The sequence below is a fragment of the Vombatus ursinus genome, unplaced genomic scaffold (genome assembly GCF_900497805.2).
Source record: "Vombatus ursinus unplaced genomic scaffold, bare-nosed wombat genome assembly UNPS02014838.1, whole genome shotgun sequence".
NCBI lineage: Eukaryota > Metazoa > Chordata > Mammalia > Diprotodontia > Vombatidae > Vombatus > Vombatus ursinus.
In genome coordinates, this window is record NW_020954616.1 from 777,308 (window position 1) to 795,701 (window position 18,394).

Here is an 18,394-nt window from a genome sequence, read left to right on the forward strand (position 1 = left end):
CCTTTTTTTTTTTTTTTTTTTTTTTTTTTTTTTAAGAATTGCCTACTCTTCTGTTTTGGCTGTGTGGCAGCCCTTCTATGCCACCCCATCGCCCACCCTACTCCCTTTCCCCAAGCTCTCTGGTCTGATCTAAACAATAAGTTAACGCTAGAAACCACAAAAGGGCAAACATGGCAGTGCGGGTTTAATATACATATATGTAGAATATATATGTACACACAGTTAGCACGGTCAGGGTAGGGAGGGGCATCTTGGGGTCCATAGGCTGGGGTCAGTACTCCCTAGTGGTTTGGCTAGGAAATGGCCATAAACCCAAGGGGCCAGGAAATGGGGCCAAGTGGAGGAGTGATATTAGTGCTCTCCCTCCCAGACTGAGCCAGGTCTCTTGCCTAGGGGTGCAAAATTAGTGCAAAAGAAAATACTGTAGTTTCCCCCTCCCCTTCTCTATTGTCTGGGGGCATTCCAAGTTTGAAGAAACAGGGGCAATTCCCCATTAGCCAATGGTGGGGGAATGGGCCCTGAAAGTAGGGATAGATTGGAATTGGAACCCGCAGGTCCAGTGCCTCATGAAACAGTCACAGAAGATGAATGGAGGAGCAAGGGAGGGACACTTGCTCCCTGCCATCCTCCCTCAGCTTTGGCCTCCCACTTCCTCTGCCTTTCTAGAATGGAAAGCAAACAGGGGTTTCAACTTTAGAGAGCTTCTTATACCCATCTCAGGTGGGTTAGAGAAAAGTGAAAAGGGGTTTGTTTATTCATGCCCTTCCATCCTGTTAGAGAATGGAGGGAGGGCATAGAGGGGATCTGCCCTATAGCTCAACTGCAGTGCATGAATATTGACCTCACTGAGCCTTTCCCAAGTGGGGAGCTCAGGTCCACTCCTGGGCCACACTGGCCTAGAACTACTACTTTACTCTTTCCTTACGTCTTCTCTCTTCTCAGCCCTGAATGGGCCCTTCCCAACCCCTCAACATTCTTAGTTTTCCTCATCCCCATCTTTCCTCATTTCATTGGGAAAAATCAACCCCCCTCTGCTCCTAGACTTTTTGGGGGGCGGCATAAGGAGGTAAGGGAGTGGAAGTGGGAGATGCAGGGGGACTGTGCTGATTTCTATTTGCATAGAAATAGCCCCCACCTCCCCCTAGAGTGGGGGGACTAAGACCCCATACCCTGCCCCCCCCACCCACCCAGGGGGGACTAGGCGAGCTAGACGGACAGACAGACAGCCAGAGCGTGCGCACACACACGCACACACACAATTGGGAGTGGTTAAGACCAGGTTAGTGAATAGGTAGGGTAGGGGGTGGTGGTGCAGTGCTTGCCCCTGCCCCCTCCCCAGGAGGATGGGGGTGGTCCACTGAAGGTCCAACCTTCCTCCTCTTCCTCCTCCTCCTCCTTCAAGCCTTCTTTGGCGGGGGGGCCAGCTTGATGATTTCTTCCTCTGAGGGCTGCCGGATGATGTCTGGGGGAAAGAAGGGGATGAAACCAGGGAGGGCTGTGGCTATAGGGCATGGGGAATGGGTTCTTTATGAAGGGAAACAAGACCCTGTTTGGCTGTTTTAGCCTTTTATTCCTCCAAGCCAGGGACCATAACCCAAGCATCTGGAGGCCTAGCCTCCAGTACCCAAGGAATCCTGGGGTGGGAGGGACTTAAGGATAGAGAAAGGGCAGAGGATGACTTTGTGGCAGTGAGCAGGAAGGCAAAGGAAGAAGACAGCAGAAGGCTGGCTACTTGTGGGGCTACCTCAGGCAGTGTCTCTTACCTTTGTACTTCTTGGCACTAGGAATGCGGGTCAGTTTAGTGTCCAGCTCGTCCTCCTCAGAGATCTTTAGCACACGGGTCCTGTAGTCAACCACCATGGTAAGCAGGTCTGGTCGCCTTGAAATCTCAAAGATGTGCTCTATGTAGGACAGGTTATCTAGAAAGATGAGGGTCAGCAATTTAGAGCTGGCAGAGCACATACCTCCCGGAGCCCTCTGGGTGTCAGAGCCAAGGCTGCGTATAGACAGGGAAAGGTGGAAGAGTTTGGAGGTAGCTGTGAGGACAGATGAATCTTAAGAGTGCTTCTAAAGGCTGAGAGGAGCCTGCACCTCTAAAAATCGTTGTAATTACGTCGTAACAAGAATGACAGTTCATATTAGCGACTAAAGGTTATTACAAAGCCCTTTCCTCATAAACATCCCTGTGAGGTTGAGTGTGACTATTTTCCCCATCACACAGATGAGGAAGCTGAGGCTCCAAGTGGTTAAGTGACTTGTCCATGGTCACACAGCTAATAAAGGCTGGAGCCGCCATTCTAATAAAGTACTACACCATATTGCTGTAAGGGGGAACAGGGCATCCCTGTCACCAAAGTGTCTGCATCATTGTGGACTGAAGGTAGATATTGGGTCAGGGTTTTAGGCTGGTAAGGAGGAGGAACCCCTGCTCCCCATACATACGTACGGTCTGATGGCGTGCCCCACAATACAACACCAGCAGGTATTTTTCCACAGAAATTCCAGTGTAAAACTACTGTATAATATTTGAAGAAAATTTCTCATGTAGGACTGGTCAAAAGTCTGGGAGGTTTAGGTAGAAGGGTAAGTAGACAAGCCCACCCCTAAACGAACACTTCTTAGGCAGGTCTGGCAAGCATGAGGAGGCTTTCTGATTCCTTCAAGCTTCTTCCTTTTGTTCCTGCCCCCTCCACCCCACCCAGCAGGCAGATGGTCAGAAATTGATCCAAGTGTGGAGGTCTTAGGGACATTCAGAAGTTCCTGGTCTCCATCAAGGGCACGAATATGCACGCACACACACACAAACAGAGACACATACATACCTTTGTCCAACTTGTTGTGGGTCTCGAGGAAGTGAAACCAGGCACTCCCAGTAGTGATCTCCTCACTCTTCTCACTTGGGATATCTTCTTTGCAGGCAGACTTAAGCTGTTCCAGGTCCTCATGGGTGATGTTGTCAGTCAGGTCCTGTAGGAGGGTCCCGTACTCTGCCATGGTTGAAGGTTCTAGGGAACTGAACCAGAAAAAAGGAATTTAGGCCATGATGATCCCATTGCCCTCACTGGTCACTCAAGCCACCTATGTACTTAGCCTTTCTACTTCTGGGTGAAGCCACAGCTCTAGGTTGCCTTTTGGAAATCAAGGGAAGATGGCCTTTAGCTCCTTCCTTGAGGCCTTTCCAACACCCAGGTTTTCCAGATACACAGGGGTAGAGAGAGGGGAGAAAAATAAGGAAATGCTTAGGGGAAAAGCAGGCCCAAGCCTTGGCTGTTTGAAGAAAGATGTTTCTGCCCTGGAGGAGGAGCTATAGGAAGGTAGGAGGCAAGGAGATGAGTTGGGGGAAGGGACCACAAAGACAGACACACCCCTTTCCCTACCCCTCATTTTTCCTTCTTCCCCCCATCAGTAACCCTGGTAACAACTCCCCTGACGGAGGAGGCGGTTACCATGACAACCTAGCTTCTGACTTTCTCACCCACTGTCTACTCTCCCCCCCCCCCAATCGACTAACTACTGAGGATGGCTAAAAGGAAGGCTTATGAGAGGGATATTCAGCACAGAAACCCAAGAATCCCAGTTCCTGTCCTCTTCCAAAGGAGCTTGGGCCCCTTCCCCTGCCAGGGTAAGAAAGCCCCTCTTTCCCACTGAGATCTGGCCTATGAGCTCCAGCTGTATCCCCTTCTACATTGAGTCACTTTTGGATGAAAGCCTGCCCCCCTGTTATGGCCCCTCTGGGTTCAGTAGTGCATTCAGCCCCATGGGGGAAGGCAGGGAGCAGTGGTCCCTTCATCTCCTCCCTCATCCCCCGTAGGGTCCTTTCTCTCCTCAGACTGGCCCATAGCTCCCACTCACCCTTTTCTCTCCCAGGCTTTGTGGTCCTTTGTATGTCCCCCGCGCCCAGGAATACCAAGCGGCTGGTGCTGGCCCCCTGCCCAGTTCCCAGGCCGGCTGGGTGGCATTGGGGGTGGGGTGAGGTGGGGAGAGAAATGGTTTCTAGGGTGGTATCAGAATAGAGGTGGGGATAGACTAGGCCTATACCATCCTTTCTGGGTCAGCCTCCCTTCCGTCTAGTTTGTCTTGCTATCTCCCCCTCCTACGCATCAACTCCCTTTACACCTCTGATCTCTTCCTCCAAGCCTTTGTCCAGCCCTGGTCCTGTCATGATTTACAGGACTTGGGATCAGAGGACCTGGGTTTGAATCTTAGCTCTGCTACTTGCTACCTGTGTGACTATGAGTAAGTTACTTCTTTAGCCTTAGTTTCTTCTGTAAGTTGAGGGAATTTAATTCAGTGACCTCTACGGTTCCTTCCACCTCTAAATCTGATCCTATAATCTCTTGCCTGGATCTTCATGTGTGGACCCCACTGTTATCCTTATCTCCAGTCTTTATCCACTGAAACTCTTTCACTTGCCCTTGTCCCACTCTCCTGGGATTGCAAAGTCTCAGGAAATGGAGAGATGCAAGGACCAGATCTAGTTTAAACTCCCTCTAGATTCCCCATGCCTATTTTATTGAGACCTCCAAATAAGGGAGGAAGAAGAAGGTAAGCATCCTTTTTAATGCTGACCTTGAGAGGGACTGGGCCTCGACTAGGATGGAACAAAGTTAAAAGATGAGGGAGAGAACTACTTCCCCACTCTTGCAGGTGTGAATTCCTCTTGAGATTGGCCTAGGAACAGCATTGACTGGTGGGACGGTGATATACTGGAATCTAGGATATCTAGTAGAGATGATCCCCCTACCAGCCTTCTCTAAATTGGGGCTGTCCACAAAACTACATCTTCTTAACATGCCCTCAGCACCCTCTCCTACCCCACCAAACCTTCCCTTTCTATCCCATCTTATCATACATGAACATAGACACACTTCCTGGTTCACAGGGAAATTGAGGCAGACACCAGACATAGTAGCCAGGATGCTGGAGTTCTCATTCCCAGTTCCCTGCTCAGACTAGGAAAAACAAGGAACCCTCTAGGGCAGGCACTGTAGCATCCATATACAAAAGGAATTAAGTGCGTCCCACAATGAGCCTGAGCCACATAGGCACACAAACTCGCACTCTCACACCTAGGTGCAGTCAGAAGGGCCCAGCAGTGGCTACAGGCCTTGGCTGGGCTGAGAACAATGCTCTCTGCCTGTCAGCACCAGGAACTGTCTCCACCCAGTAATCTAGGTCACAGCCAGCTAGCTCCTGTGCTGCCCAACCCCCTTCCCCAGGGACAGACAGAATGGGTGGGATGGAAGATGATGGGCAGGGCGATAAGACGTGGGGAGTTGGGGGGCAGTTATGGGGTGTGGGAACTGAAACGGACGGGAAAAATCAAAGGAAAAGGTAGGAAGGAACAGGTCACCCAACATACTAAAAGTATCCTTTGCTCTGTCCCCAGCTCAGCAGGCAAGAGAACCCATGAAGGAAGGGTACATATGGGCCAAGGGGGGAGCCTCTGAGAAGGGGAAGATGGGTGTGTGCTGCATATTATCTGGGTAACCAAGCTAATCTTCATGAGTATGTCATTGATTGTCTCACTTGACAGTCATACTCTATGTGTGGGCATGTGTCTGTCTGAAGAGAAGTTATGCAGTCACGGGTGCAAGTATGAGATATATCTACAAGGGATTAGTGTAATGTGTGACCTACACCCACAGAGGCAGTAGAGGAGGAGAGTACCTGCAGTGTCAAAGGGATCAGGCAGAGAGAGAGAGAGAGAGAGAGAGAGAGAGAGAGAGAGAGAGAGTGAGTGTGCGTGTGTTGAACACTCACATCTGTCGGTATGTGTGAGAAAAGGATTGGGCATCAGCTTTGGGACCAAGGTCAGGGAGAGGAAAAGGCTACTGGGATTAAGGCTGGGGTGGATAAGAGATCCTGAAAGGATCAAGGGATGACAGAGAGGAGGGAAGAGTACCTATAGAAGCTGAGAAAAACTCCAGTCTCACTATGGCAACTGTAGCTGGGCAGACTGTCCCCCTCCCCCACTACATTTTACACACAATGATCGTAACAGGGACTCCATAGTCTGCATGGAGGTGCCCTTTTAGCCTGGGCAAGGGAGAACTGCAGCAGGAGGGATGTAAGACTTCTGGAGGACCCAGGAAGCAACTGCCAAGGTGTGTCCCTCCCTGGAGGGAAGCTGGGGAGCAGAGAGCATAGAAACAGAATCCTAGCATTGGAAAGGATGGAGAGGAAAGAAGGAATAACCTCAGAGGTAACTGAGTCCAGCCTCCTAATCTGGGGCTCCCAGATGTCCTTGATCCCTGTGGGAGCAGGGTTTCCATCCCTCTTCTCTTACCATGCTCCCAACCCCTCACTGTTGGAGGAGCTCCAAACTTCTGGACAGGGTTGCTCTGTGTAAAGCTGAATTCTAGGACTCTAGCACATCCAGACCCAGGGAATGGAACTCGGGATTTAATCTGGGTCCTGGGTCTTAGAAGTTCTCTATTCTGCATGATCCTGGCTGTTTGTTACCCACTCCCTCTCAGTTCATACTACCTCTCCCACCCCCAAGCCAGGACTTTATGAGGTTTTTGGGCAATTCTGCTTGTCTCTACTTTGGGAAGTCATTCTTCCAGAGGGTTGGCTAGCGTAGTGCTCAAACAGCGCCACACTGCCCCATCTGGCTCTGGGTGGGGGACAGGATACCAAGGCAGGAACCCGGAACTAAAGCAGGAAGTCCCCCTTCCCTCTGTGCTCATTCTCCCAACTCCTTACTGTTTCCTTGATCCTTCCTTAGTTCCTTCCTCTCCCCTTCTTCTCTCTCCTGCTTCCAGGGCTCCCCTAGGGTACGTCCCAAACACAAGTTGCCCTTAGTCTGGGCCAGCCCAAGCTGGGGATTTTGAGAGAGGGAGGGGGATAAATATTGGTTTAGCAAATGCTCATCAGTCACTGATAAATTGGGATGGGAGTTGCCTGGCCACTAGGGTGGGAGGGGTAGAAACCTACTGGGTTTCTGGGAACAGAACTATAACTGGGAACAGAGGTTGAGGCAGGGGCTTCCTAGGGGATAGAGGGAGAAAAAGATAGGACTTAGGGATAAATGGGGGGGCACTTTGAGAGGAAGGCACTGAATACTCTTGGGAAGAATAAAAACACTGAGATGGGGGTGATCACTAAAGGGATATCTACACATTTTGACATTAAATCAACCCTGGGCAAGTCATTACCTCTCCAAGCCTCAGTTTCCTCCTCTGTAAAAAAGAAAAGATTGGGCTATGTGATCGTTAGTCACTTCTAGCTTTAATTCTGTGATCCTATGACTTTCCCCAAACTGGGGGTGCATGAATCTGCTTTTTGTCCCCTTCCTGTTTGTGGACTAGGGATGATAATCACATTCAATGCTGGAAAGGGAAACAAGTGTCTGTTTTAGAGCATCGGGAGTACTGGGGAAAACTGAGAAAAGATTCCTGCCCAAATTATTCCTGACTCTTTTTTCTTCACCCCAAGCACTGGGGCAGACCCACATTTCAGGTGCCTTGGAAAAAGGGCTGTGGTCCCTAACTATCCCCAGGACTTCATCTTTGAAGGCTCCTACACTGGGTGACTCCACATCCCCAAGCTCTGCCATACACTACCCTTCTTTCTCCCTCACTGCCTCTCCCTCCCCACTGCTCCCCCTCCCCAAATTGAGTATCTGGTGCCAAATTCCTCAGTAAGCTCAGGATAATGCAGTGGGAGTCAGAGGATTAGGAGGCCCAACCCCTGCCCTCACATCTGGTTTAGCTGTCCCAGCACCAGGCACTGGTGCCCAGGGAAAGGCACTATGGAACTATGGTTGGGGGAATGGCATATTCAAACTCCCAAGGAGTTTGAATCTTCTGGTGCTGGTACTCTGACCTGTCCAGAGACGGACAGGAGCAAGTGGAACAAACTACACTATAAGAGATGGTGCAATATAAGGAATTCAGAGAAGTATAGGAAGATAGGAACTGTGTAATAAGCAAAGCCAGGAAAATAAGATAAGCAATAATGTAACGAAACAAAGTAAAATGGAAAGAGCGACAGAACAATGGAAACTCAAAGCTGTAAAATTATGACCTGAAGTTTGGCCCCAAAGAAAAGAAATGAGAATGTACCTCCCTCCCCTTTGTGTGGAAAACTGCATGTGATGTGGCACTTGGTTAGTTTTACTCAACTGATTTTTTCCTTTTGATTTGTTGTTTTTAGGGATGGTTTTTAGGATGGTTCTCTGGGAGGGGGAAGGAAAGAGTGGTGTTTTGGGAAATGCAGGTGATATCAAAATAAAAGATATTAATAAAACAATTTTTAAGTGTGAGGTAAAGGAGAGGCTGGTGGGGTAGGGTAAACAAGAAAGGCATTTCCTTGTCATGATCTGAAGTAAAAAGTCTTAATGCACAGAGTGCTTTATATCAATATTGAACTATGAGTAGAATGTAAGCTCCTTGAGGGCAGATATTGTTTCTTTCCTCAGTGCCTAGTATAGGGGCTGGCACATAGCAGGCACTTAATAAATCTGTGTTGAATTAAATTGATTCTCATTATTTTAACTTCTGGGCCTGGAGATCTATCTTTTCATTGCTTCTGCCTGCTCCCCTGAGATGGAAGAACTCAGTCCTGGAAAGGGACCAGGCTGCAGAGCACCCCAGAGCTTTCACATCCATTTGTTCCCCTACATCTCTGGTTCATTTCAGCTTCTCAGGATCTCTCTGCTACCCTTTCCCTTCATCTCCATCCTCCTTCCATGTCTCTCTCCCTCTCTGTCTCTCATCTCTTCTTTCCTCCCTTTTCCTTGTATTAATCTCTCTTTCTCCTCTTCTTGACTGCCATATTCTCTCCTCCTCCCCACTCAATTTTTCTTCCTCCTTAGCTAAGGTTTCTCTCCCAGGCACACAGGCAGGTTGAGACTGAGGCAACCTCCGTCCCTCTTTCCCATGATTTTATCCTTCCTGGTAGGAGCAACAGGTACTCAGGACTCCTAGAATTTCCTGTTCTTTATCCCTCCTCTGCCTGCTCCATGATTCTGTGCCCATTGTGGTCTAGTGAGAAGCCCTGGGGTACACCTAGTCCCCTTGCCCAAGTTAAGAGGTGGGGTAACTAACCTATCCATGATAACAGTGTGTGTGTGTGTGTGTGTGTGTGTGTGCGTGTGAGATCTTGTCCAAGTCAATGGGGATAGTGTTTCTTAGGGTTACCTGTGTGTATGTATGACAGTCTGTTTGAAAACCTGCCTTTATGAGTTTATAGGTGAATGTGTGAGGTTGACTAGCACAGTCCTTTACGCATTTGAGGGTGCTGTGTTTTATAAATGTGTATCTATCTAAAGTGTCCAATCTCTCCCCTATAGGAGGTTGGGGTGAAAAGGTTTCCTGTACTGGCCTTCTTCACCATGCTGGGTCCAGGCACCGGCACTAGGAGGGACCAGAGGAGCAGGCAGTGGAGGGTACAGCTGGCAAGTGTGTTTAACCACAAAGGGAACTAGCAATTAAAGTGATTATGGCTCTGACAGCCCCGGGGGCTTGAGGCACACGAACTGCACAGACACAGAGTCCTTCCTTCAGACATTTGGAGGGAGAAAGAGGCATAAGGTGATGTCAGAGTCTTCCTACCTTTATCACTCTTCCATCTGATATCCCATTCTCTCTCTGTCTCTCTCAATGTTTTCTGTCTCTTCCTCTCATATTCCCCTCATTCTTTCTGACTCCCTCTCCATCCCTGACTGACTCATACTCATTCTCTTCCTCTCCTCCCCCCTTTTCCTACTCTGACCGCTGAGCTCACTGTAGGGTACCTCTACCACTCTGCCAGTTCCCCGGCTCCAGACTGGGGCAGACAGGAGACTACCAGGGTGTCCACACCTTTGCTTCATAACCAACTGAGATCTCCAATCAACTTAACCATAGGATTTTGCCCCACCCAGTCCCCGGGTGGGTAGGAACCAAGATTTTTCTCCCATCCCCTGCTTAAAGCTTTAAACAAGGAGAACAGAGGCACAGGGTTGGATGAAGCTGTTCAGCAAGTCAGGCAAGGGCTAGGACCAGTGGCCCTTCCACACCCCAGGCAGCTGTCCTGTTAGAATCCAGCCTCCTCTAAACCTCCAATCCAGTAGTTCTACTCATGTGGGGGTGGGAGTGAGGAAGAGAAAACGCAGAGCATTCAGCCAGGCTCCTGTGTGTGATTGTGTTTGTGTGTGAGAATCACATCAGTATGTCACCATTACACTGTGTCACATCTGTGTTAACTGACTCCCAAATAGCCCCCTCCCCAATTACACAGGGTGTCTCCCGGTCAGCCAGGCACAGACTGCAGGAAGTTGAGGGTATGACCAGATGCCTCTGCTCCTTCCTTAAACAGAACCCCCTCCCCAGCCCCATCTGACCCCACCCCCCCAATCACAGACCCTCCTGAGCAGTCAAAGGACTCAGGAGTCTCCCAGGCAAGATATCTACTTTGATCTCTCCCCAATAACAAGGGGCTGGGGTCTACTATCCCTGACCCTCAAAGGAGAGAGAGCCAGCACTTGGAAAAAGAACCTGGAATGCGATGGAGTGGGATGGGATGAACTGGAGGGGAGGGGGAGAGAGATGGGGGGAGGGGCGCGGCCGCGGCCCTGTCCAGAGTGGAGAGGAAGGAGGAGCGGGGAGCCGGAGCTGGCCTGGGCCGAGGGCTGGGCGGGAAGCGAGCTCCATCCTAATCCCGGCCCCGCTCCGACTCCAGATGCCGAGTCCGGGGGGAAAACGTGCCGCCGAAACCGCCCCTCCCTCCCGATCCAGGATGCGCCCCAGGGGCCGCGGCCCCCGCCGGACCTCATCCCGCCGCGTGGCCCCCGAGTCCCCGGCCTCGTTCCCCCCCATGGCGCGGCCCCAGCCTGGCCGCTGCGCCCCCCCCCAACTTGGACAGTCCGCAGACGTTCGCGCGCCCCTGCCCCCGGGGACTGGCGTCTCCACCCGGAGCCCTGGTACCTCTTCGGAGCTGAGCGCGCAGGGGCCGGGCCGGGCCGGGCACTCCGGACTGCCCTGATTCCTGACCAGCCTCAGGAGCCGCCGCCGCCGCCGCCTCTTCCGCTGCTGCCGGAGCCCGAGCCCCAAGCCCAGCGCCGCCTCGCCCCACCCGGCCGGCCCGTGATGTCAGAGCCGGGGAGGGGCGGGGGGCGGGAGCGGCCGCCGCGGGGGCGGGGGCCGGGGCTCTGGCCGACGGCGAGGAGCGGAGGGGGAGGGGGGCGTCCGGCGTAGGGGAGGGGACGCCAGCCCCCTCCCCGAGAGCTGGGATCCAAGCCCTTTTCAGCCGCCCCGCCCCCTTCCTCTACTCGGCACTCAGTGCTCTTAGCCCGCTGGGGAGAATGGAAGGAGGGGATGATGTAAACCGTTCTTCTCGCCCCCCTACCTCCAGTCTTCGGAAGCCACAGCGGGAGACTCAGGGTTCTTCTCCCTTGACAGAGATCCTAGAACCTTGGGCTCTCCCCCACTCCCAGGCCCCCCAGTCCTCCCGTGACAATCGGGAAAATCTCTTCCCTCCCTGGCTGCCTTAGTTTCCCCTAAGTGCGAGAGGGAAAGGGGTAGGGGGATAGGGCTGGGGCGCCGGGGTAGCTGCTTTCGTACATGACTTATATTGCTTTGTCTCGTGGATTGGGGGGAAGGGAGGGACCCAGTGAGGACCGTTCCTTAATCTTCCAGTTTGTCTCCCTCTGTCTTGATTGAGTGTTTGTCTGATCCCAGGAGCACGTTTCTGTCCCTTCATTCCTCCTAGAGATCCTTTCGTTTTCCTAAAATGAGGGGTCTGGACTACAAGAAATGATGGAGGGGATGGTTTCAGAAAGATCTGGAAAGACTTATATAAACTGATGCAAAATGAAGAGAGTAGAACCAGGAGAATAATTTACCCAGTGACAGCAATATTGTAAAGATAATCAACTGTGAAACACTTTGTAACTCTCATCAACATAATGACCCACCGCAGTGCCGGAGGACTCAGGATGAGAAATGCTATCCACCTCCAGATAGAGAACTGGTGAACTCAGAGTGGCAGATTGAAGCATATTTTTTGTTCTCTTTCTTTTTTTTTTTTCCTCTTTTTTCTTCACAAGGCTAATGTGGAAATTTATTTTGCATGACTTCATATTTGTAAGGGGTTTTGTATTTCTTATCTTCTCAATGGGTGGGGGAGGGGTTGAGAAGAGAGCGCTGAAAAGAAAACTGAATGAAAAAAAAAAAAGAAGGGTCTGGGGTCTGGGCCAGCAGTGTGTAAATATTGGCCAACAGCATGCAAAACAACAGTTAGTTTAGGAGTCACTATTCTGTTGCGGAAAGTATATAGTCCTGGGGGTGGTTCAGGCCCTTCTAGTGTCCTGGGCTAGTGACTCTCACTTCCCCCCAAAACCCTCAGGGGCTTTCCTAGCTACCCCAGAACAGCCAGAATGAAATGAAAGAGGAATAAGGAAGCGACTGTCCTCCCTCTGACTTTGACCACCCCTCTTGTTTGGGTTTCTTCACCTCACCCCCTACAATATTGTTTACCTCAAGGGAGAGGGAGGCACTTAGTTGAATGCCATCCGACTCTCCACTGTCCCAGCCTTCTCCCCAACAGTCTGGCTCCAGGTGAGAGGCCTGTTAGCTCTGCCCTAGTAGGAATTGCTTAAGGAGTTCAGACCAAGAGGCAGAGCTGACCTTAAGCGTGGGCAATAAGACCCCCACAAAGTACAACACAGCACTATTTTTTTCTGATTTTTTTTTAATGAATGCACAGATAATTTAGGCAGCTAGGTGGCAGTGGAAAGAGCACTAGGCTTGGAGTCAGGAAGAGTTTCTGATTTAAAATCTGGCCTCAGACACTTAACTAGCTGTGTGACCCTGAGGAAATCATTTAACCCTGTTTGCCTCAGTTTCCTCATCTGCAAAATGAGCTGGAGAAGGAAATGGCAAACCACTCAAGTATCTTGGCCAAGAAAGGTCCAAACGGGATCACGAGGAGTCAAACACGACTGAAAACAACTCAGTGACTTCAGGGGACAATAACAAAAATGATTTGTCCATACTTAGCTGGGACCCCAAACCAGACCCCAGAAAGATGTGTCCATCTTATGCCCTTCCACAGTCTAGATTTCGGTTTTTGCTCTTCATGTCTTCCTTTGCCAACTTGCCTTCCTCATCTGTCACTTTCTTGTGACTATTAACTCTTCTGTCACTACCCCCTTCACTGGGTCATCTTTCAGTCACTGGATCATATTGGACAGCCTGGCTCATTGGAAAGAGCAAAGGATTTGGAGCTATAGGACTTGAGTTTGAATCCTGCCTCTGCTACTTACCTCTATGGCCTTGACAGTCACTCCATCATTCTGGGACTTGGTTTTCACCTGTAAAATAAGGGGGTTAGATTCTAAGGTCCCTTCAACTTCTGCTTATAATCCTTTCTTCTTTCCTTGAATCATAAGACTTCAGCACTAGAAAGGACTTTAGAAATTAGCTAGTTCAACCACCTTCTTTTACACAGACAGGAAGAAAAGGAAGCCTATGGAAGTGACTTGGCCAAGGCAAGTCGGTAGCAGAGAAGGAATGTAACATCAGGGGCTAGCAATGGGGTTAAGTGACTTGCCCACGGTCACACAGCTAGTAAGTGTTATGTGTCTGAGGTCGGATTTGAACTCAGGTCCTCCTGAATCCAGGACCGGTGCTCTATTCACTGCACCACCGCTAGGTGCCCCTGAAAGTCCTCTTCAAGTGTGAGTGAGACTCATGACCTCAGAAGCCCCTTTCAGATCTGGGATTCTGTGACATGACCGATGGTTGAATTATGAACCCTTGAAACCTCACTTTTTCTAGAAAGCCCTTCTAGACTGATTAGTAGAAAGCAGAAGACTCCTCAGGGGTCTTTGACCCGACCAGCGCCGTGGATGCTAGAAACCCTTTCATTCTTGTCCTTCCCACGCAGTCGACACTTCAATCATGACCCAGGAAGGAGGTAGCTGAGGGGTCATTAAATAGGAATGTTGCTAGATTTCTTCATCCTCTCTTTTCTTCTGATGTTTGCCCCTCTCACTACCGCACCCCCCCCCCTTGGTTGATCTGACTCAGACTCTGCCCACTTTCACTTCCCTTCCCTACTTGTTACAGAATCCAACAGAATCTCTTTTCCACTCTGCACCAACCTAGTCCAGACCTCCCTTGTCTCCCTTTAGTAGAATGTAAGCTCCCTGAGGGCTGAGATGGTTTCATGTGTCTCCTTGCAATCCCAGCACCTAGCTCAGTGCCAGGCACAGAATAGCTATTTTGGATAGTAGATGCTTTGGAATGAATGAATAAATGAATTTGACGTGCTCTTCAGTAGTGTTTTAGGAGAGATTAATTTGGCAACTGTGCACAGAATAGGGAGCCTAAAAGCATGCCTCTGCTTGCCTTGGAGAGACAGTGTGGTGTCGTGGAAATCACATCAGCCAGGGAATTGGGAAGTGTGGGTCCCTGTGTCGGTTCTACTAAGCACAGGTGGTGTAATGTTGGGTAAGTGACTTCTTCTCTCTGGGCCTCAGTTTGCTCATCTGTACAATTAGAAGCTTAGACTAAATGGACTCTAAGATCCCTTCCACGGCAGCTAGGTAGTGCAGTAGATAGAATACTGGGCCTGGAGTCAGAAAGATCTGAGTTCGAATCTGGCCTCAGACATTTTTTAGCTGTGTGACCCCGGGCGAGTCACTTAACCCTGCTTGCCTCAGTGTCCTCATCTGTAAAATGAGCAGGAGAAGGAAATGGCAAACCGCTCCAGTCTCTCTGCCAAGAAAATCTCAAATGGGGTCACAAAGAGTCAGACACGATCAAACAACAACAAAGTCCTTTCCAGGTCTAACATTCTATCATCCTATGATTATTTCAACAACCTCCTGGTTGATCTCCTTGCTTCCAGACTCTCTGACATCAACTTGACCTCCCCTGAAACATCACTTTTATCCTGTCAATTCATTCATTTATTCAGCAAGTAACTAGTAAGTAGCTATGAGGTGCCTAGCAGTATCCTAGATGGGTACTACACACAGAAAAAACCAGTTTCAGCCCCTCGAGAAGCTTACATTCTACTAGAAGGAAACCTGACAGTGGATGTGGTATAGTGGAAAGAGCACTGGATTTGGAGTTCGGGTCATTTCCCACTCTTGGAACCTTATTTTCCTCATGTGTGAAATGATTGGAATTGTACTGTTGTTGTTATTCAGTCATGTCTGACTCTAGGTTTTCTTGGCAAAGATACTGGAGGGGTTTGCCGTTTCCTTCTCCAGTGTCCCTATTTTACAGATGGGGAACTGAGGCAAATAGGGGTTAAGTGACCTGTCCAGAGTCACACAGCTCATAAATATCTGAAACTGGATTTGAACTCAGGTCTTTCTGACTCCAGTGGATAGAGCACCTAGCTACCCCAGCTCCCTATTTAGAGTTGGACCAGATGATCTCTAAGAACCTGTCCAGCTCCAAATCTGTGATCCTATGTATGCAGAAGAACCATGGCTTGGTATAAGTACAGAGGTGAACAACAGGGGCCACTGATATCTACAGAAGGATCCCTGTGGGCCACATCTTGACTTAATTTTAAAATGTGATATTATCTATCTTGTATTTTCCTTTATTTTGTTAAATATTTCCTTGTTATATTTTAATCTGATTTAATCAGGAACGATGTGGGCTGCATTCAGCTCTGAGGCCAGTGTGTTTGATACCTCTGGTATAGTGGACAGATAGCTGGCTTCCGAGTCAGGAAGGCCTCTGTTCAAGTCTCACCTCTGACTCATAGTGGCTATGTGACCTCTGGGAAGTCACGTAAACTTCTCACTACCAAAGGCAACTAAGCCTATAAATTACACAGAAGTTACCGAATTGTACTGATAAAGATTCCTTTCTTGGAGCTCTATGCACCAAAGAAATCCCAGGTGATGAATACAGATGTCAATGCAAAATAATTTGGGGGCTGGGAGACAGCCCTAACACTTTGGGGGTGGAAAGACCTCGATGGCAATCTTTAAGAAAGCTAAAGAGTTTAAGATGAAGAGAAAAGAGCTCATCCTTGCGCACAGGGAACAGCCTGGACAAAGGAAGGAGATTATTTACTTTGTATAGACAACATGTAGGCCAGTTTGCCTGCAACATAGAATGCAAGAAGGAGAGTAATAGTGCAACTTACTTCTGGAAAGATAGGTCGGCGCTAGATTATAGAGGGTTTTACATGCCAAACAGAGTTTTTATTTTGTCCTAAAGGCAATAGGGAGCCACTGAGGGGAAAGGAATTAATATTTATTAAGGCATCTATGAGCTAGAGGTTGGATGACTAAAGTGGTCATGCATGTGGAAGAAAAAAGGAAACGCCTACTTTGTGCCAAGCACTTTACCAATATTAGCTCACGTAATCCTCACAACAACACTGTGAAGTAGGTGCTGTTATTATCCCCATTTCACAATTGAGGAAACTGAGGCAGGTAGTGGGTAAGTGATTTGCTCAGGGTCACACAGCTGATAAGTATCTGAGGTCATATTTGAATTCAGGTATTCCTGACTCAGGGAATATTCCTCTATCCACTGCACCATCTTGAACAGAGCAGCAACATAGTCAGACCTATGATTTAGTAATGTAAATTTGATAGCTATGTGGAAGATGGATTGGGGAGGGGAAAGAATGGATGCAGGGAGACCTATTAGGAGTGGTACCATAGTATAGGTGAGAGGTGATGAGGGCCTGGTGGGGAGAAGGGGACTTCTCTGCTTACAAGCTCAAGTCCAAACTCTTTAGGCTAATATTCTAGGCCATCCACAATCTGGAACCCAATCTGCCTTTCCAGCTTGATCTTGAAGTATTCTACTACTAGAATCCTCTGCTCCAATAATCCTGCTCTTCTGTCCTCAACTGACATCTGTCCATTCCTACTGTCTGCCTAATTTCATGTGGTTCTTAGCCCCTATGTACAGTGTCTTCCCCCATCAAGGTCCAATACCATTTCTTCCATGAAACCTTCTGGGACTATTTCATGCTCTTTTCCTTCTTACAGATCAAAATATTTAGAGCTAGAAGGACTTTAAGGATCATCTTTTTTATTTTGAGGAAACTGAGGCCCACAGAAGTGAGATAACTTGCCTAGGGACAAACAGGAAAGAGAACTTGGGCTTTGAACCCAGGACTACCAGTACTTAAGTTGGCTCTCTTTCCAATAAACCACAATACCTTATTGGCCCTTACCTAGATTAAACCAACTAAGCTAACAGACCACAAAAGGCATTCAATTAATTATAAATAGAGAATCTTGGAGTTGGAAGGATTCCTAGGCTACCTAGCTTAACCCATACCTGGGTAGTAATTCTCCCCTCCCACTCCTAACATCCCTAGTAAGTGATCATCTAGCTTTTGCTTAAAGATCTCCAGTGATGGGAAATCCACCATCCGCACAGGCACTATGGGATGCCTTTTATTGTTAATATTTTCTTTATGTCAAGTCTAAATTTGACTCTGCAAATTTCATTCCTTGCTCCTAGTTCTGTCCTCTGGGGCCAGGAAGAACAAACCTAATCCTTCTCCTTATGACAGTTTTTCAAATACTTTCTTCTCCAGGATGAACACTACTGGTCCTTTCAAACCACCTTCCTATTTCATGGATTCAACCTATTGGCTTGCGTTGGTTTTCCCCTTTGTGACATGTGAGGATCGTTTTCCCAATGAGATTCTAACCCCTCATGGTTGGTACCATGTCTCTTATATCCCTTTTTGTCATCCCATCCCTCATCCCGGACCCCAATCCTCTCCTGCCCCAACTCTGTACTTAATACAGTGTTAAGTCCTTACTAATTATTTAAATGGACAGGTAATCAATCAAGGCATAATGATGATTAGGGATCTCAAGGCCAATGTTACCACTCTAATCATATTTCTTCCCAGTCTCTGGGACAGAATACCTGCCCCATACCCCTGCCTCTAGCTGTACCCCCACTACTGGATGAGACATTGACAGACACTGCCCCAGATCCCTTTATTGAGACTTCTCATTTGACCCAAATAAATTAACAGGAAGCGGCTGAGATGTGGCCCCAAACCTAGCACCTCCCCCTCCCTAGGCAGGGAACAGGGCATAATCAGAGGAAAACAGGATGATGGGTGAACAAGGAGAGAATCTGAGGAGAGAGTTGGGGGAACACAGGAAGGGGAATCAAAGAGAAGAATGCAAGGAAAGAGCATAGAGAGAGAGACTTTGAAAGATTGAAGCAGGAAGGGGAGAGATGGGGAAGAGATAGAGGTCAGAAGAGAAGGAAAATGGGAAGGCAGGCAGCCCCTTTTCTCAGTGTAATCCCTGAGGGGAATTAAAGCCTAGTCACCAAGAGGCCATCCCAGAAGGGCCCCATGGCTAGGGTTCTGCTTGGCACCCCCAGGTGGAGGAGCTCAGTAGGGGAGACCAGAGCAGGAAGGGGCTGAGAAGTGGTCACCATGACAC

At 49.0% G+C, this 18,394-nt stretch overlaps 1 protein-coding gene across 1 annotated transcript; it reads right to left on the reverse strand.

The window, feature by feature from the left end:
• Nucleotide 1: 1 nt before the first annotated feature.
• On the reverse strand, nt 2–11,011 carry PEA15 (proliferation and apoptosis adaptor protein 15). The gene is made up of 4 exons (XM_027840055.1): nt 10,914–11,011; nt 2,823–3,013; nt 1,764–1,919; nt 2–1,462 (listed from the first exon to the last, which is right to left on the reverse strand). The coding sequence occupies exons 2-4, from the start codon at nt 2,992–2,994 to the stop codon at nt 1,398–1,400; spliced, it is 393 nt and encodes a 130-aa protein (XP_027695856.1). The 5' UTR covers nt 2,995–3,013; nt 10,914–11,011; the 3' UTR covers nt 2–1,397.
• Between the last annotated feature and the right edge of the window lie 7,383 nt (nt 11,012–18,394).